Genomic DNA, 18,793 nt, shown 5'->3' on the forward strand with positions numbered 1-18,793 from the left:
GTATACCATGGCATAGATGGTATATAGCTAGTCCCACTGATACTACATTGAAATCAGTTATATCATCAATCTTAAGTGCTATAGATTCTGCATAAGGATTTCTCAAAAATGATGTATTTCAAAAACATAGTCTTCCAATGAGGCAATTTCTGGAATATAGTTTATAGGACTTTTGATGATATCCTTAGTCTACTAAGTGGGACTTTCCCAGGTGTCTAGTACCTCACCATGACGTCAAGTTTTAAGTTCCTTTTTGAAGCGTGAACATAGCTGTTAGGGGGAGGGATACCGATAGTGTTATTCTCATCTTCATATATCATGTCTTGAGACAGTTCAGAATGCCACACTAACCTCTATATTAAGCTAACCTTTCTCTAAACCACAAGTCATGAGAATTGGGGGAGGTGACATTTGACTTTACTACCTGTAAATGACCTTTCTTTGATTAATTTCCCTCTTCCAAACCACACGCCATATTTCAGAGTTATCAGGCAGGAAACGGCTCCCCGTTTCTATCCCTGTGTGGCTTTTAATTCCCTAGGTTGTCGCCATCTGGTCATAAAAAGGGGGAAGATTGAATCCCAGGATCCTTTCCTTCACTTTCTGTTGGTGTGTTCTATTTTCTTCAGTCTATATAGGATTGTTTAAACATGTGATTAGATTCTGGCTGTACTGTGAAAGAATTTTGGTTTACAAGGAGTGGAGGCTTCTCACAAAAACTGGACATGTAATTCCATGAGCTTTTCACAGGACTGAAAAACAAAACAAAAGAAAACAGGATCATACTCCTATTGGCACTGGTTTAACTACCAAGTATTAGCCTTGCAATGTAACCTGTCATCTGCTTTGGACTATGGATATCTCTAGCAGAATCTGACTGTTGGTATTATAAATCTCTAGGCTACTGTGCCCTAATTTCATTTACCAATTCCAAAGTCAAATGGTCATTTTTGGTTTTCTCTCTTATCCCCAGAGGGTGTTTATTATCTTGTATCCAACTTACTGCTCAGTAGACAACGTATGTTCTCCTTATTAATTATCCCTTCTATTTGTAAGCTGTGTCTTTAGAAAGTTGAATCATCTTTTTCTTCTTTTGTGCTAACACTTTACTGGAGAATTCATTAATCTCATTATACTTTCTGTGTTCATGGATTTTAGGGTGTTTAAGAAGAATGTTCTCCTCAATGTGTTTTAGAGTTGTTTTTTGAGCATCAGCTATCTACACTTGACCCGGCCCAAAGTTCCTTCATTTTTGCATTGATAGAATTCATTTCCTCATAATGCTGAACACAACTGCATCTTAAAGCAACTATGATATATTCTGATGACATCTTTAAGAATGTGTACTTTCATTTTGATTCAGAAACTTCTCCAGTCCTCACCCCCTTGGTCTAAGTTTAACTCCCACAATTTGTAATTCTCATTTGGGATAGAGATAGCTTATCTTCTGCTCTACATCAAAAGGTACTCTCTAGAAGAAATCTGATATTATTCTATCAAAGTGTGAATTTAAGTCACAATGTTACCTTTTCTAGGGACATGGGTATTTGCACAAGAGCCTTATCTCTAATTGCAAAGTGACACTCTTAAGAATTGTTAAAAGAAACTACTGTTCAGGGTGGATGGAATAAGAAGACCCTTACCATGGGGGACTCACATGCTATGCAAACAGACTCCAGATTATCAGTGTACTTGGGGAGGTATCAATATGCCTTACTTATGAACTGGATTTGGTATCTTAGAATGTTTTCTTTGAAATTATGGTTCTATTTCTGGCCTGCTTGCTTCTTCATGCTGTCAATCTAGGTCGACAGGAGAATATGAGACCATTGTTCCACATCCCGATTAAAAGAGAACACCACTTCAAAGAGAACACCACCACCTGACAAAAATAAAACAATAAGCAATCAGTTTAAAACATTGTGTCTGGTGCTTGTTAATTTTAACTTTTTCAGGGATTTAAGTAACTTTAGGGAACCTACTTTGGGTGATTATGTTCTGTATCTGCACAACAAAGCCACCTAAATAAAAATAATTAATATATAATTAACTTCCAAAAATTTCCCCTTTAATATTAGGCAAGTATTACAATGTTTAGAATTGTCCCCCCTTGTCCCCTGATAAAAACAAAATAAAAAGTTAAAAACCATGGAGTAAATTCCTTGAACAACAATTCACTTTTATTAAAATTCCTTTAAATCTAACACAGATAAAATAAGCCATCCAAAGAAAACAAAATCCTTCATAATGTACCTTTTAGCTATGCTGCCTTTTAAAAATGTTCTTTTGCTAATTGCATTCAGTGATTACAGAATTAAATCTGTTGCGTTCTTTGTCAGTCAACTTGGTTTACGCATTATCAGGCATTAGCGTGAAATAAATTGTTTATGAAACAGAGAGGTCACATAAATGCATATTACTGAAAATTATATTTGATGTACAATTTTAACCACTCTTCCTCTTTATATTTGTAAAAATTATATTCTTTCCAAAGTGCTCACATTCTTCCTGTGGATGTAAGCCAGAGAGCTGACCTGTTGATGATGTTCATAACATTACTTATGAGCCAAGACTTGACCAAAGTCTTTATGAAATTAGACTATATCTTGTTATCCTACCCTTTTTGTCCCTTAAAAACAGTTTAACATACGAAGCTAGGTGAGTATGTGATTAACTCCACGTTCATCCACTTAGTAAAGGTTTATTGAATACTGACGTACCAAACACTGTGCTAGTTGTGAGAGAACAGTTGTTAGCAGGACAGACATAATCTCTGCTCTTAAAAAAGATGACATTCTGGTGGGGGAGACAGATTTTCTTTTAAAACTCAACAGATAAAAATATTTACAAATGGTACGATGAAAGAAACGTGCAAAGAGCCAAGATATGGGCTGGTGCTGGGTAGGCACAGTTTCTGGTAGGAGGGGACAGAAAGGATGAGAAAGCAGCTATTTGAAAAATGGTGGGTGTGGGGTATGTTTTCTCCCCAACTCCTAACTCCCCAAAGTGAATATTTATACAGTACTGCACTTCCCTGGTGGCACATTTTTATGCATAGTATAACCATCTACGTATTTTAAAAATGTGTGTATTGTAGTTACAGCAAAAGATGGAAATAAATACATCCTCTAGCCGCTATAAAAATACTGTAGAGAAAAACTGTGAACACAGTGAATTACTACAGTTTATACAAAGGTTCCTTTCTACAAGTACAATTGTGAGTCTCAGAGCCAGGATTATCCAACTGTAGAGGATAAAATAGAACCCCTGGTCTAAGGATGTAAACATAACCTTGACTTCTTTGGGGTGAGTTGGACATACTATATGGTCTGCAAATGAGAAAGAAACGTAAGACATTAAACCAGGGAAAAATCTCCCAAATGGTCTAATTCTCACAAATGGTTATGTGATCTTTGCCATCCTAAAATTTGGGAGCCATTGCCCCTTGCCTAAATCCCCCAGTCTTGGGGAGACAGGGCCACCAAATGTAAAGTGTCTGAATGCTTAGCCACTAGAGGGAGAGAGTGTGCCTCTGGTGCTTCCCGAGCCAATGAAAGTTAACTCCTGGAAAGGATAGGCTTTCAGGGGAGCTAAATTAAGCTCTAACCAGCTAGGGGTAAGGACTATTCCAACTCGAGTAGCTTTGGGAAATTTGAGGATGGTTCCTTAGGACTTCACAGTGGATCCTCTTCCACTAGTGATGAGACCGCTTAAACGATGCAGATATTTCACCTTCTTAATTCATCTTTTCCAAGGACCTCTTTGCAGATCCTTAAAACACAAGGCTTAAGTTTTAGAGAGGACTTGTGGCGATTCAGGGAAGTCATGTTTCCCTTTATGTTTTGGAGATTTATGTATGATGAACAACATTCCGACTTTCTAAGATAATTTAGGACTAAAATCTTTGCTGTCTACTGGGATGACTGGAATGATTTGTGGAATTCTGTCTTCAGTCTTCCTCAATTATATAAGACTTTAGGAAGATTTTTTTTTTTTAGATAATAGGCTTAAAAAGATCCCCCAAACCCTGCCTTGCCAATACATAACTCATAGGAGAGAGAGAGAGGAAAAAAAAAAATATATATATATATAGACTCACAGGAATTGCAATTTTTCTTAAGATTGTCATGAAGTTGTTGCTGCCCTGAGCCCAACTGATTCCTTCTCCAATGAAAATTGGTCAATCTTGTTTGCACAATGGCACCAACTTTCATTTTCCATAATTCAGAAACGAGCTTCTCTGTACGATTGTCGGAAAAAAAAAAAAAAGACCCTTAAGTTTTTTTTTTTTTTGAAACAAACTCTTAAGAAGTAATCATTATACGACTTATATGCACAGTTATTACACAAATCCCACGGTGTCCATTATTCAGTGTTTATTAATGTGAATGGATTCCCCTTCCCACCTCGTTATCTAAAGACTCGACCCAACCCAACCATTTACAGACCTACAGCCTAGGGTGTAAGATCTAGTTTGATGATCTTTATTTTCAATGCAGCACTTCTCTTTCCACAGCAGGGAAGAAGAAAAAAAAAAAAGAAAAAAAAAAAAAAAGACCAAACAAACCCAAAACTCTCCGCGACTATTTTTGGGATTCTTGAAAGGAGTAGGAGTACGATGCCTCCTCCTAACTCTTGCAGCATCGATCCCCTTCACAATCTGTGATACGGTTTCTCAGAAATGCTGTTTGGCAGTCCTGATAATTTCATGTGTTTTCAAACTCAAGCCACCCAGACTCCACAGTTCAGTATTTTCAGCTCCTTTCATTTTCCTTTTCCCTTTAATTATAGAAGCCTCTATTCCCTCTTTTTGCAAATGCGGTCAAGTTAGATGCTCCATGCTACTATTTGTAGAAGATACATGCTTTTTTTTTTTTGCTTTTTGTCCCCCCCGCCCCCCCCCCCCAGGACGCTTCTCTGCAGGTAGGAAGGCTGTGCTGTACCTGGCGGTGCAGACGGCAGCGCCCTGGGGGGTCGTGCGAGCTCCCCGGGACCCTCAGCCCCCCCCCCCCCCCGCCCCGGGCTTCGGTGAACGCCGCAGCAGCCCCGGGGGCCGCAAGCAGAAGCCAACGCTCTAATTTTAAACTTGCACCGTGAGGCACTTTGCAGAGTGGAGCTCCGTCTCCTCCCTTCGCGCCCTCGCTTCCCCGGGACTGGCGCGCGGGGCTCCCCGGGGCCGCGGGTGGACGCCGCAGCCCCGCTCCCCGGGCGCGGCCTCGTCGCCAATCGCAGTTTGAAAGAAAACTTCGGCATGGACCTCGGGCCGCCGCTGCAGTCCCTCCTCCCCGGCCGGCGGAGAACGTGAGGTTTATTAGGACTCGGGGCGCGCGGGGCGGGCTGGGGGCCGCAGGTTACCTGGTCGCCCCCCGCGCTGCGGTGGGGGGGGGCGGGGCGGGGGCGCGCGGGGGGGCGCGAGGCAGTGCGCGCGCCGCGGAGCCGCCGCCGGGCAGCACTTGTCCTGTAATCGATTGCCGAGCGCGCCGAGCGGCCCAGAGCGCAGCCCCGCGCACACGCGCCGTCGCCGGCCCGCGCGCACCCGCGCACGCGCGCTCGCGCACCCCCCCCCCCCGCACCCACACGCACGCGCGCCGGGCCCCGCCGCCGCCGCCGCCGCCGCCGCCGGCCCGCCCTCCGCCCGCGGGCGTCTGCGCGAGCCCGGCCGGCGGGGGAGATGTGCTCCGGCTCCGGCTCCGGCTCCGGCTCCGGCGGATCGGTTTCTCGGGGTTTGACCAGCTGTCCCGGGCTAACCCTGCTCCTCGCTGAAGATGGAGGAAGTAAAAACAGGATTACCCTTAGCTCCAGATCCACTGCCTTAGTTTCCACCACCCACCGCAGTGCACAAACACACGTTAGGCTCAGGAAAGAGAGAGAGAGAAAGAGGCGATACACTAACAGTAAACACACACAAAAGGGTGATGGGATTATTTTACTGCTTGCACTGCTGAGGTAAATCTCCGCTCGGCTTCGGCGTGGGGAAGAGCCGCTCCGGTTTTATTTGTCTTCTGGTTCCTAGATGGGCTATAAATACGCGTGTCTGATTTGCAGGGGGGGGGGGGGGGGCGGGGAGTGTTTTCAAAGTTGAGCGTGATTCTGTAGCATCTCGTTTTGCACTGTGCTGTGATCAAGTGACTTGTTGCTGCGGAGCGGTCCCGGTGACAATACGGCGGCCGCTCGTGCGGGCGGCTCCGCGGCGGCCGGAGGGAGGGAGCCCGCGTCGGCGAGCGGGGCCCCGGGTCCGGCCGCTCGGGGCACCGGCCTGCGGGGATGCTCGCCCGCCCGCCCGCCCGCGGCTCCGCGGCTCCGCGGCCCCGCGGCTGTCAGGGCTCCGGGCTCGCCTTGCTTTGTTGTAACTCGAATTCCGAGGGAGACTGGGTAGCTTGAGATACCTTGCAGCCAGCCGTCCTGGTGGAAGGAAGGTAATATCCAGATCCTGTTGGAATTCTTGAAAAAAAAAGCAAAAAAAAAAAAAAAAAAAAAGAAGAAGCTGGCATGACACATGTGCAAAGGCAGCCGCTCAATCACTTTGACAGGTTCCAGGATGGGCGAAAGCGGTGGCATTAAGATCTGATTTCTTTCTCTTTTTTTTTTTTTAAAAATTTTTTTCCCTTTTTTTTTTTTTCTCCCCCTCCTCCCCCTTTTATTTTTATTATTTTATTTTGTGTGTGTGCCCAGGGCGAAAAGCCGCCCAGTGCAGTTGGCCTAGGCTCCCGGCTGCGATCTGACCGCCCCTCCCCTCCCCTCCCCTCCCCTCCTACCAGCCCCCCCTCCCCCCCCCCCCACCTTTTCTTTCAGTTTTCTTGTCTTAGCTTTTGGTCGATTCTTAAGGAACCGGTGGATCAAGTTTTTTCTCTTCTGGTTAATCGCATTGCTGTAGCACTGACTGACCTCTCTCTCCCTCTCTCTCTCCCTCTTTTTTTTTTTTTTTTTTCCTCTTTCCTGAAAGTACGTGGTGCCATTCCTGAGTGACTTTTCCTACTAGACCATCCCAAAGGGACGAGGGGGAGGGGGAGGAGGAGGAGGAGGAGGAGGAGGAGGAGGAGGAGGAGGAGAGGGGGGTGTTCCTTCTCTCTCATTTCTTGGTTTTGTTTATCAGCCGATCTGTTTGCAGGATTTGGGCTCGGAATGACCCACCTGTAAAGTGCTTTTCCTTCCTCCTCGCCTTGAACTCTGCAGGGGGCTTGGCGTGGAGGGGGCCAGGGAGGGAGAGAGAGAAGGGGGAAAACACAGAGAAAAAACTTCTTTCTTTCTCTCTCCGTTTATCTTCAGCCCGACATTGTCACCTCCTCTTTGAGGGGTTAGAAGAAGCTGAGATCTCCCGACAGAGCTGGAAATGGTGATGAATCTTTTTTAATCAAAGGACAATTTCTTTTGTATGTACATTTCGTTTCTCTTTCTCCTCTTCTTTTTTTTTTTTTTTTTCTTTTCTTCTTTCTTTTCCTTCTTCTGAGGGTCAGTAACCATTTCATTGATGGGGGCAGACTTCTTTCGCTTCTCCCTGACGTTTCTTTTTTTTTTTTTTTTTTCCCTTTTTTGAATATGTGTGTGTTAAATGGTGTGTACAAGGCTAAAGAGATAAACTCATTTGTAAAATATCCGAGGAAACTGCTCCCCCTTTTAAACTTTGCGGATGCCTTTCTTGAAAGCCTTATGTAATCATAATTTGAAAGAATTTGATAACAGTACAGCAGGTTGAAATTTAAGTGCTATGTAGGGACTGAGTTGGGAATTTGATCTGATGATTCCATAAAGAAAGAAAGAAAAGTTTTTTTTTGGGGGGGGGGGAGGAGGTGGGGAGGGTGGTGGTGAAGAAGGGGAGGGGAGGGAGAAGGGAAGTGGTTTTGGAGACAAGAAGTGAAGCTGCCTGTTTTCCAGTAAGTAATGGAGAAATTCCAGGAGCCAGGGCTAAATATACTTGGCGATCAATACAGAAATGGCTCATTGTGAATAATTTAGCTGCTGGTGCAGTGAGAGTTTTGAAACTAAAGGCAAAAAGGACCAGGGCCAGAGGGGGGGAAAAAAAAAGAAAAAAAAGTAAAAATCTCCTCAGGACGTGTCAATTCTTTAAACTTTTTTTCCTTCAAAGAATACAGTTAGCTTATCGATCTTTTCATTATGTGAAATCAAAGCTAGGGGGTGTCATCTCATACAATTTACTTTTGTTTCTGAGAATTAAGTTCTTGTTTTGTGTCACTGGTGCATGAAAATAATTCCCCAAACTTTTGAAAAAGTGATCCCCTTCCCAAAAGCAAAAAAAAAAAAAAAAAAAAAAAAAGTTGGTGAAATTTTCAAAATCAGAATGTATTAAGTTGGCTTGGCATTTGTATCCAGCCTTCGTCTGGCAGGAAATTAAGGTTACATTGAACAGGTGCTTACACAGAACTTAGTGTAGGCTAAAATGTCAATACAAGTCTGGGAGTAGGGTGACTGCTGCAGAAGCCTTCGAGACACACTTGGGCACTAAATTTTTGTTTTGTTTTGTTTTCTTATGTTTGTTTGTCCTTCCCCCCTCCCTATTAGAACATGATGAACCAACTTGCAACAATTGTGAATAGAGCTATCTGTATACCAGGGAAGTCCTCAAACTGCAGTGTGATTGTGGGAAGTAGTGAGTGGTAAAATACTTAAATCCCAGGGAAAGCTGGCACATTTGAGGTGTACCCTCCCTGTTTTTTTTTTTTTTTCCTTTAAGTAAATTCTGATTAACAGAGTCATTCCTTTCTCGCTACAGCCCATCTCACAGCACACTTATCTTTCCTATCCTATCTCCAGCAGGAATCAGATCATTTGCAGAAAGAGTTCAGTGACTTGCAAATGAGCACATACAGTACTGTAGTATGTTTCTTGGGCACAGGTTGCAGGAGCAGCAACATGGGCTAACTGCTTGGAGCTTCAAATAAGTTAAGCATTTAATGGCAGATACTGAAAGGAATCATTGTGTTAAGGGTATCATCTTTTGTATTGCAGCACTGCACTTTGACTATGGAAACAGAGGCTATTGATGGCTATATAACGTGTAAGTATTCATTTTCACTAATTCGTTATTGGTAATAAAATTGCATTTGTGTTGCCTGTATTTTATCTTCTGAATTATGTTTTTATCAGGGATTCTGTACTCTTATTTTCTGTCTGTTCACAGTTTCACCTTTAAATAAGTCTGAGGAAAATATCAGGAATATATATATCAGGAAATATATATATATATATATCAGGAAAATATATCAGGAAAATATCAGGAATATACCTACTCTATTAATGATAGTATGTTTAGTCAGTAGTGACTGGCTTAGCAGGTCAACACTTTTCCACTGGAGGGTTTTCATTTATTTTACTCTAAGTTTAGAATAAGTCAGGTTACATATATGTCTACTAATATGGCGTGTACTAAATATTTACTACTCTGTAACCTAATTTTTTGACACATAATGTGAAAGCTCCTTAAGTTGACCTTTTTTTTTTTTTTTAGCCAACTTTCCTTTTTTGACATCCAGCTCTCTGATAGTCAGCATTTTGGAAAATGCTCGTTATAAATTACCCTGTGCTTAATAGTTAAATTAGATGTTCAAAGAAAACTTATTTTTTTCAACAGAAAAATACTTTAGAAATCAACTCTTTCAGTTGCCCTTATTTTACAGTTGATTATTATGATAATCAAATTTTGTAATTTCTTTTTTTTTTTTATTGTGGGCTGGGGTGGCTCTTCATTATTTCATTCATTTGCTATATATTTCTAAATTAAAATTCCTGATAGTTTCTTTTAAGGGAAAGATGTATTGCATTAAAATTTCAAGGCTATGCATGCCTCTGCATGTATGAAGCAAAGTTGGTAATTAGATTTTATGTGACAATGAACAGAGACTGAAAGATTTTATTTTGTGAAAGCAGGTGACAATGAGCTTTCACCTGAAAGAGAGCACTCCAATATGGCAATTGACCTCACCTCAAGCACACCCAATGGACAGCACGCCTCACCAAGTCACATGACAAGCAGTAAGTCTTCATTTTATGATTTTTTTTTTTTTCCTATTTCTCTAGCGACACACTTGAATTTGTTAGGTCTTTAGGGTCCTCTCACATTGTGGTGTAGTAGCTGCTATAGATTTTGCTAAAGAAAGAACAACACAGATTTATTCCTGTTCATTCTAGTATCATAAAACATGAGCCTGCTTACTAGTCTGACCTATCCCAAGGTGGCATTTGGGAGCTGGTGCTTACCTGTATCAGGTAAGAAATGTTAGACTTTGCTGGTTATTGTTTTGACTTGCCAGGTTTATGACTAGATTTGTTGTTGTTGTTAGATAAAAGAATATGGAAACAAGTCACTTCCAAAGGACTCTTCACAGAAAAAAAAAAAAAAAGAAAAGAAATAATTTTATATTGCCTTGGTACAAAGCTAATCCATCAGTGGGAGAATTGCAGTATTACTTTTTCTTTCTTTTTTTTTTTTTTTTTTAATACGTGCAAGTTTCTTCACCAAAGTGATGGAAGTGAAGTGTAATCGGAAATTTATGGACCTGATTTAAATCCATTTCTCTAACAAAGTGAAAGCGTTTTGTTTTACCCTCTCCAGAGAACTGTGAAAATTAGGAAGGATGTTTTGAACTTGCAGGAATAGACAAGTTTGGGCTACTATTTTTGATAGAGTCATTCATTGATGTAGTAAACGTTGTTTTTTGGTAATAAAAGAGCAACTTCTCTGCTGTCCGTACAGAAGACAAAATACTTCATTAAGAATATGGTTTGTTTTCTCTTAATTATAATGTTTTTACCAGTTTAGTTATTAAGTGCAAATGCTGTTACTCTTCCTCAAACGTAATATGAAATACCGTGTTTCCCTTATACTTTTGTATGTGTTAAATTCTTCTGTAGAAAGGACATCTGACTTATATGTAAATATAACTTAATTTAAAAGTTTTCTATTTGGGTAATATGTGAGGGTAAGGCAGTTTCTTAGCTTTTTTTTTTTTTTTTAAACAAAGATTTAATAACTAAAGGAAACTGAATCAGCTACTAAACTATGAACATATTCTCAAGTTAATTCTGATTATCCAGAGAGAACAAATGTTCTTTCCAGTTTCCTCTTATAGTTCTCAAAACTTGAGGTTGTTATAAAACTACTAACTTTGTAAATAGTAAAGACTTCTGAAGTATAAGCAAAAGTATATAAAGTACTATTAAATACATTTTGTAGTTCATTAACTTTAAGTGGTTGTAGCTATTGACTTGAAATTTTGATTGAAGTATATGAATTTACCTATATAAAAGTTTTCTTTTTATTAATGGGAAGTATTTCCCAGGAGATTTCATTCTGGAAGCAATTGTTAAAAATCCTTTATCACATAGAAAGAAACATTAATAGAGAGTGAGTGAATGGATATTAAATTATAATGTTAATCTTTTATAATGGGTCTTGTAACATTAATTTAGTTTTTTGGCTAGTTGGCTATAATTTGACAAGTTATACTACTACAGTGTAGTTAGTACAATTTTTAGATTTTAACATTTAATGTTATTAGTTGCTTGGTACAATAGAATTTTTTATTTGTCTGATAATTTCTGTTTCATTTCCTAAAGAGTAAAGATAGATTGATAGGAAAATTTCTCTTAGAAGATTTAAGTACCGGCTTTAGAAACTTGAGAAACTTTGAATAATCATAGACTTTTTAGCTATCACCACCTACCCACCACTAGGATATCAGCAGGAAAATGCGTGTTAATTGGCTCCTTTATTTCTGAATTTGATTTTGGTTTTGCAAGTACTCTTCAAAAAAGCAGCTCACCCATTTATTTTTAAGTAAACATCGCAGAGTGTGGGCATGATCAATTTGAACAAATAAGAACTGTGCTTTTCACATTTGAGCTTTCCTCACCCAGCCAACAACAGTAAAATTATGTTTGGTACAAGAGTTTTGTTTTGTTTTGTTTTTTTTTACCCAAACTTACTAGCCTGTGGCAATTCCATGTTAATACGGTTTTTGGCTAAGCTGCATGTGTTTTCGCGTTCTTTTTCCGAAGAGTTGCAGGTGAAATATTTGGCTCTCACTTCAGAGCTGTCTGTTGCATCCTTTATGTAGCCTGTCTTTACAGTATCTAGGTTACCCACTTAGGTGTTAGATGGAGAAGATACCCATTTTTTCCTTTCTGTTAGATCTAGGAGAATATCAGCATTTTAGATTGCCCGAGCAAATAGTGGTAAAGAGGGACTCTTGTCTCTTACTTAGAACAAGAGACCTAAAATCGGTCACTCAGATGTTTTTCTGTAACTTGGAATAATTTATGAGTGTGCGCTGGGCCTGTCAAATTGCTTGTGGCAGAGATGATTGGTTTTCCTAAATCCATTTAAATGCATTGTTGAACTTTATCAAATGAAAATAGCTTATTTTTTTTCTGCAGGATGTGTATATATATATATATATATATATATATATATATCTTCAAATACACTTCCTGAAGGGCTGTTGCGTCCAAAAACAGAATTGAAATTTTGATTGAAGGTATTTAAGCCAAAAGTAAATGGGAATACCTTTATGATAGATTAAGATAGCCTCCAGGAGCACCAAGGAGAGGACAGGATTGTATGTGTACAAGGGAGAAAGTTATTTTAAAACAGTTTAGGGGGAAAAAAAAAAAAGAATTAAAAAACCTCCCCCTCCCCCCCATAAAGTAACATTCTGGCAGTAAAGTATCAATAACCTGTGATAGACCACTTCTTTTGGTTTTAGGAAACTGGTCAGTTTTACCACAAGGTCCTAGTCATTTGTTTAGGTTATTTGATGACTATTCTAAGATGAAGGGTGTCTGTACAACTTGCTGCCAGCTATTGTATAAAAAATAATGACAGCAGCTATCATTATTTGACAGTGCTAGGAAAAGAGCATTGGCAACTTGGGGGAAAACTAAAAATGTTATATTGTCTGCCGGCTTTTGGTTTTAAAATTCAGCATGTAAGGTAATCTTAAAAAGTAAAGGGTAATACTGATCTTAACATTTTACAGTAGTTATTTCCTGTGTTTTAGAATGAATTTTCTTAGAGAACTTAAGACTTTTTCTTATGGAATAGGATCTCTTTGATAAGAAGATGGGCATTGTTGCCTGAGATCATTAGTGTACATATTGAGTCCGCTGACAATCTTCGGTGTCAGGGATGACAGTATATGCCTTGATGGCTACTGGAAATACACAGTGTTAAGTGATTTTAAAAATAGACTCTGGAAGTTAAGAATCTGAGACAGACAACTCAGACAGAACAATATAAAAATAATCCATATTGTATTTTGGCCATTCAGATGAGTCTTACTTTGTGATTCCTTCTGTTTCTGGGTTAGCTTAATTCCAGTTCTTGCATAGTTGCTTCAGTATCGGTTTCAAATTGTTCCATCTATACATGCTGCTTACTATTTTAAGAAATTAAGGTTCAAAAATTCATAATTAATCTTTATCTTCTACTTTTATAATGCCAATAAGTAAATGTTCCTTGGAGATAGCTAATGGTATGAAAATACACTGTGGCACAGATTTTGTTTCTATTACTTTAAGACTTTTTACATGGATCAACTTTGCAGTCAATACTATTTACCAGTCAGTTTGATGGCCAGGTGGCATGTATGGAATTGGAAGAAGTAGTAATTCTAGTTTTACAAGACTCTGACCAATAATCAGGTCAGGGAATCTAGTTTATTCTTTTCATAGTGCTACACATTCATTTTTTTTTCTTAGTGAGTTTCCATTTTTAGAGCCTAGTGAAGCAGAAGTATATTATGTTTTCCATTTTTCTTATGTAGAAATGGAGATCTGAAGAAATCGGTTGACCTTGTAGGTCTCTTAACAAAAGGAGGGAGTTGTCAGGATTGGGACCAAAAAAACTATGATGTTACCTTGCGGGTTAGTTAGATCACTTAACTGTTCTCTCTCTATAATGTCATTATCTCAGTGTGTCCACCTTGTCCAATACTGACCCATGTTTTAGTGACAAAACTGTATTACAGAAGTAGAGGAAGGTTATTATGAGGGCAGAGTGATAGCAGATAATCTTGTTAAGCAGATGCTCTTATGCACTTTAAAAAATATAGTTTATATTATGGGACTCACCAGCTTTCTGAATTGTCTTCTGTAGCTTGGTTTGGCAGTCACCCTTGGTTGGATTTCCATGGGATACACCCTAATGTAACACCAAATGGGCTTGATATAAAAACTCACTCTGTTTTGAGTTGTTGTACTTAGGTTTACGTGTATACCCAACCTACATTTAATTTTTACTTGTTGGGAAATTAGGAGAAGAGTTTGATTTGATTTCTTTACACCTATCAAGCAAAGTTAAGTATCGTGGTTGTGACTTAAAAGAAAAAAAGAAAGGAAACTAAAGGAAGTATGTATGGGCAGGGAATTAATAGCAGAAATGCTGTATATTTGTCTTTGCCCCTCATTTCGCCCTCCTGGCATTTTTAGGCTGCCTCAGCATGAGAATAAAGGCCTGTATTCCTATAGAAGTGTTATCCTTATTGCCTCTGTCTTTGTCAAATATGTCTTTCCCACTGGAAGTACTTTTTTTTTTTTTTTTTTTTTTAATGTAACATGATTGGTGAAGTTCTTTGGGAGTCTTCCTTTAAGCTTCAATGAATTGAGCTCTCTGGGTTCCTTGTTCTTTCTCCTAACTTTTAATACTGATGTATTTTGATCTGATGAAGTTCTGAAAGATCAATAGCAGGGCCACAGTTGTAAAATGAGATAGAATGTGCTGTTTTTCTTTGATTTTTTTCCCTTTATATCTATTTAGGTCAAATATATTTATTGATTGGGTAGCATTTTCCTTTTGGAATTAATCAAGACACAGACTATCTATGCTTTGAAAGAGGTAAGGAGTATTTAGGAACAATGTATTCCTTATTATAAATGTTTAATCAGCACTCGAGTGAGAAAAGGACGGGGGATATAATTTATTGAGTATATATAGGAAGTCCAGCACTATGCTAGATGGATCCCTATTATTTCACTTAGTCTCAATGATAGCTCTGTGAGAGAAGTAGTTACTCCATTTTAAAAAAAGATTTTATCTATCTATCTATCTATCTATCTATCTATCTATCTATCTATCTATCTATTTGAGAGAGAGAGAGAGAAAGTGAGAGAGCAGGGTGGGAGCAGAGGGAGAGAGAGAATCCCAAGTAGACTCCAAGCTGAGCGCAGAGCCCATGCTTCATTTTATAATACAGAATAAGGCACAGAAGCAGCAGATTATAAGTGGTTAAAGATATGGGCTTTGGAGTTACACATGCCTGTGTTAGAATTCCTGCTTTGCTATTAACTTGCTGTGTGCCCTTAGGCATGTTACTTCATGTCTCTGAGCTCCAGTTTCCATACCTGTAGAATGGGGATAAGCCATACCTGCTTCAGTGGACTGCTGTGAGTTTTAAATGAATATACACAAAACATGCACCAAGAACATGCTTAAATTCAATAAATAATCACTACTGGTATTGCTCAGAGCAGTCAAGGTACTTTATCATCGATCAGTGGCTCATAATAAAAAGAGTTTATTTCCAAATCCGTTTCTGTTTGAAATTTAGGTCTTTTGCTCTTTCCTTTTTACTATGTGGAACAGAGATAGGGATTTCTAATAATTTAGAGTAAAAATTGAAAAAAAGCCTTTCTATTATTTAATATCTAGGAAGATTTCGATTAACAAAGAAGTAGAATTTGTCTGTATGTTAGAAATTCTTTTTATTAGGTTTCAGTGTTCCTGAGTGTAGTTTTATGTTTTTGGCTGTATGTAAAGAAATCATTGCTTACCTTCGGTGCTCCAAAGATATTGGTCATTAAGAATGGTAAAAGAGGGGATCCCTGTGTGGCTCAGTGATTTAGTGCCTGCTTTCAGCCTAGGGCGTGGTCCTGGAGTCCCGGGATCGAGTCCTGGGATTGAGTCCCCCGTCGGGCTCCCTGCATGGCATCTGCTTCTCACTCTGCCTGTGTCTCTGCCTTTCTCTCTCTCTTTCTCTCTCTCTCTGTCTCTCATGAATAGATAAATAAAATCTTTAAAAAAAAAAAAAAGAACGGTAAAAGAAAGAAATCCACTTAAACCTATTCATATCTATAATCAATTCTTTTTTTGAAGGTCTGTATCTAAAATTTTACTTCACTTGATGCTTCTGGTAGTACCATAAATTCTTATTTGATGATACCTAATCATGTTGTAGGCCAGATTGTTACTAATTGTGCATTTTGGGGTAATTTATTTGTTTTAAATTTGAAGTAAGCTTAAAAACTATAATTATCACTTCTAGGCATTTGCCATGTTGCTGCATCATTCTAATTGATTAGTTCAGCAAGTTTATAGACTACCTTTAATGCATCAGGCACTGCAAGGCGAATCCAAAGGTGAATAGTACACTGTACTCCAGGAGCTCATGCTCTAGTTTGAAAGGCATTTAAGCAGAGCATTATACTATGGTATGCTCAATGTTCTGATTATAATGGGAAGTGGACGGTGATACTAGTTCAGGAAGTCTTCTTAGAGACGGAGGCTGGTTGAGCTGAAACTTATTGAAGGAATAGGATTTAGAAGAGAAGTGGAAGGCTTTTTCCTTATAAAGGATGCATCCACAATGGGAGCTGAGAAATAATATATGTTCTGGGAAATAAAAGCAGTTGGTATTTCTAGAGTGTGAGGTTGGTGCATAGGATTTGAGGCCAGAGATGACTCTGGACAATTAATCAGGACAAAATCATGGAATACTGTATATAGGAGAAAATTTGGATTTCATTTTCAGGGGAGTCGAGGGATTTAACAAAGCAGATGTCTTCTGTCTTGATTGTTGTGGGATCACACTGGCCATACTGTGGGAGAAAAGACTGTGCATGGATACCTGTCTAGAGGCTGGAGTATTTTAAACAGGTATTGCAATGGTTGAGTGAGAAGTTGTGAGAGCTAGTGGTAGTGGGGATAAAAAAGAAGAGAAGGATTTGGGAAATATTTCACAGCTCAAAGTGGATAGGACTTGGATAGTAGGGTTAAGGAGAGAAGGAAGTTCATGATGATGATCCCTCGATTATTGGATAAATGGCAGTAGGTTCCATCAGGGAGGATAGGATATATTGGAGAGGTTTCCAGGAAAAGATGTAGTTTAGTTTAGTTCTGAATCCAGAGAATTTGAATCATCTGTAGGATTTCTGAGAAGATGACAATCAGACATATGGGCAGATGGACTGGAGTGTGAATTTTCCTCATCTCATAGATAGATTGCGATTTGGTTACTTTGCTACTGTATTACTTTAACAATAATTTAGGACTTAAAAAAAATTCTCCCATAAGTAAGTCCCAGCATTTGATCAGTGACTTTATTCCTAGTTGCCCCATTAAGTCAAGACTCTATGTTGAAATGTGTGAGTATAGGTTTCAATGCCCTCTCCCTGTTTCATGGAGTCCTTTTATGCCAGTCTCAGAAGTTGGATTAGTTGATGTGATTGACTTAACCGCATTTTGAACAAAATATGCCAACCCTTCTCTTTAAATTTTTGTGGTACATTTTATATCATAATTTTTGTGGTTATTTATTTTAAAAAATCATAAAGCTAATGTATAACATACACTCCAGTGATTTTACTATAATGATTTTTCTTTACTCTGTAACCTATTTCTTTATAAATCTAATCTATATAAATTTCTATATAAATATAAATTTCTATATAAATATAATCTAAAATATATGAGGAATGATGTTATCTACATGCTAGCCAGTTCTGCCACTTTAAGAGCCAAGATATTTAGTACTTTTATCCAGCGCTTTTCTGAAAACTTGAAGATAAATATACATACATGATATATATTATTTGAAAATGATTTGATACCTAGCTAATTTTTTTTAAAGTTTATAATATTGTGCCTGTTGGGGTAAAATTACCTAGAGTGTGATAATATAGTATGATATAAAAATATATCCTAATTGATATATTTATTACCTCAAAATATCTATTACAGAACTCCATCTTAAAAATGTAAGTGCTGATTACCCAAGACACCATAGAATTCCAAATGAATGTTAATGATGGAAATACTTTGAGATTTCCTGTATATGGAGATTCAGAACTCTCTAGAGAGATATTTTTCATCTTTCAATCATTGATCCAGTAAACATTTATTAAGCAGTTACTTTGTGTGATGCACTGCTGATGCTGAGGCACAAAAACTATGTTAGGGTTTTTGTAGAGAGGGATATTGTCTTTCAGGGTCCAAATGAATCTATTTGAGATATTAATAATCCTTTTGCATTTAGAAGTAAATAAGTATGGTGTACTTACCATGATTTATATCCATTGTAGATAAGTGAGTTGTTTCTCACCTTTTACCACCAAGAATTGTTCAAAAGTATATAAATTTGAAGATGCACAATGAAACAGAGGCAAAAAATGCAACAAGCTTCTAAGATAGGTTCCTAGGAACCTATGTAGGATTTGGCCATAAGCCTTGCAATTTCTCAAAATTGATTGGCTCTACATTTAGAGTGGATCCATATCTCAGGATTGACATACATGAAACAAGTTTATGAAATTGGCATTTAAAATCAGAAGACCAGTTTATGTCAATACCTTTATTAAAAATAAAACAAAACAAAAAAACCCAACCAACTAAGAGAGGATCTAGATCACTCCAGTTGGCTCGAGGAGATCATTTTGGGTAATCAACAAGGTCACTTGGTGAACAAGTATCTGAACAAAAGGAGTTAGTTTATATAATTCAGATGTTTAATGGCATCACACTAAGAGAGCCTAATATATTCAGCATCACAATAGAGATAGCATTGCC

The 18,793-nt window shown here is 38.7% G+C and overlaps 1 protein-coding gene and 1 long non-coding RNA gene across 12 annotated transcripts in view; one reads left to right on the forward strand and one right to left on the reverse strand.

The window, feature by feature from the left end:
• Nucleotides 1-613: 613 nt before the first annotated feature.
• On the reverse strand, nucleotides 614-4,220 carry LOC112922585 (uncharacterized). Its single transcript, XR_011997996.1, has 4 exons — nucleotides 4,100-4,220; nucleotides 1,983-2,021; nucleotides 1,658-1,882; nucleotides 614-752 (listed from the first exon to the last, which is right to left on the reverse strand). It is a non-coding gene; the product is annotated as an uncharacterized lncRNA (long non-coding RNA).
• A 594-nt stretch (nucleotides 4,221-4,814) lies between these two features.
• IKZF2 (IKAROS family zinc finger 2) overlaps nucleotides 4,815-18,793 on the forward strand; it is a 150,787-nt gene continuing 136,808 nt past the window's right edge. For 2 of the 11 annotated variants that reach the window (XM_072742653.1, XM_072742656.1), the window contains exons 1-3: nucleotides 5,752-5,946; nucleotides 8,965-9,013; nucleotides 9,883-9,987. In XM_072742653.1, the coding sequence (XP_072598754.1) occupies nucleotides 8,980-9,013; nucleotides 9,883-9,987 (139 nt within the window). In that variant the 5' untranslated portion in view covers nucleotides 5,752-5,946; nucleotides 8,965-8,979. Of the gene's footprint in view, nucleotides 4,924-5,621; nucleotides 5,947-6,804; nucleotides 6,943-7,042; nucleotides 7,371-8,964; nucleotides 9,014-9,882; nucleotides 9,988-18,793 lie in introns of those variants that run through there. The other 9 variants (XM_072742650.1, XM_072742654.1, XM_072742651.1 and 6 more) reach the window with 9 other exon arrangements.

Source organism: Vulpes vulpes, chromosome 16, assembly GCF_048418805.1.
Source record: "Vulpes vulpes isolate BD-2025 chromosome 16, VulVul3, whole genome shotgun sequence".
Taxonomy (NCBI): domain Eukaryota; kingdom Metazoa; phylum Chordata; class Mammalia; order Carnivora; family Canidae; genus Vulpes; species Vulpes vulpes.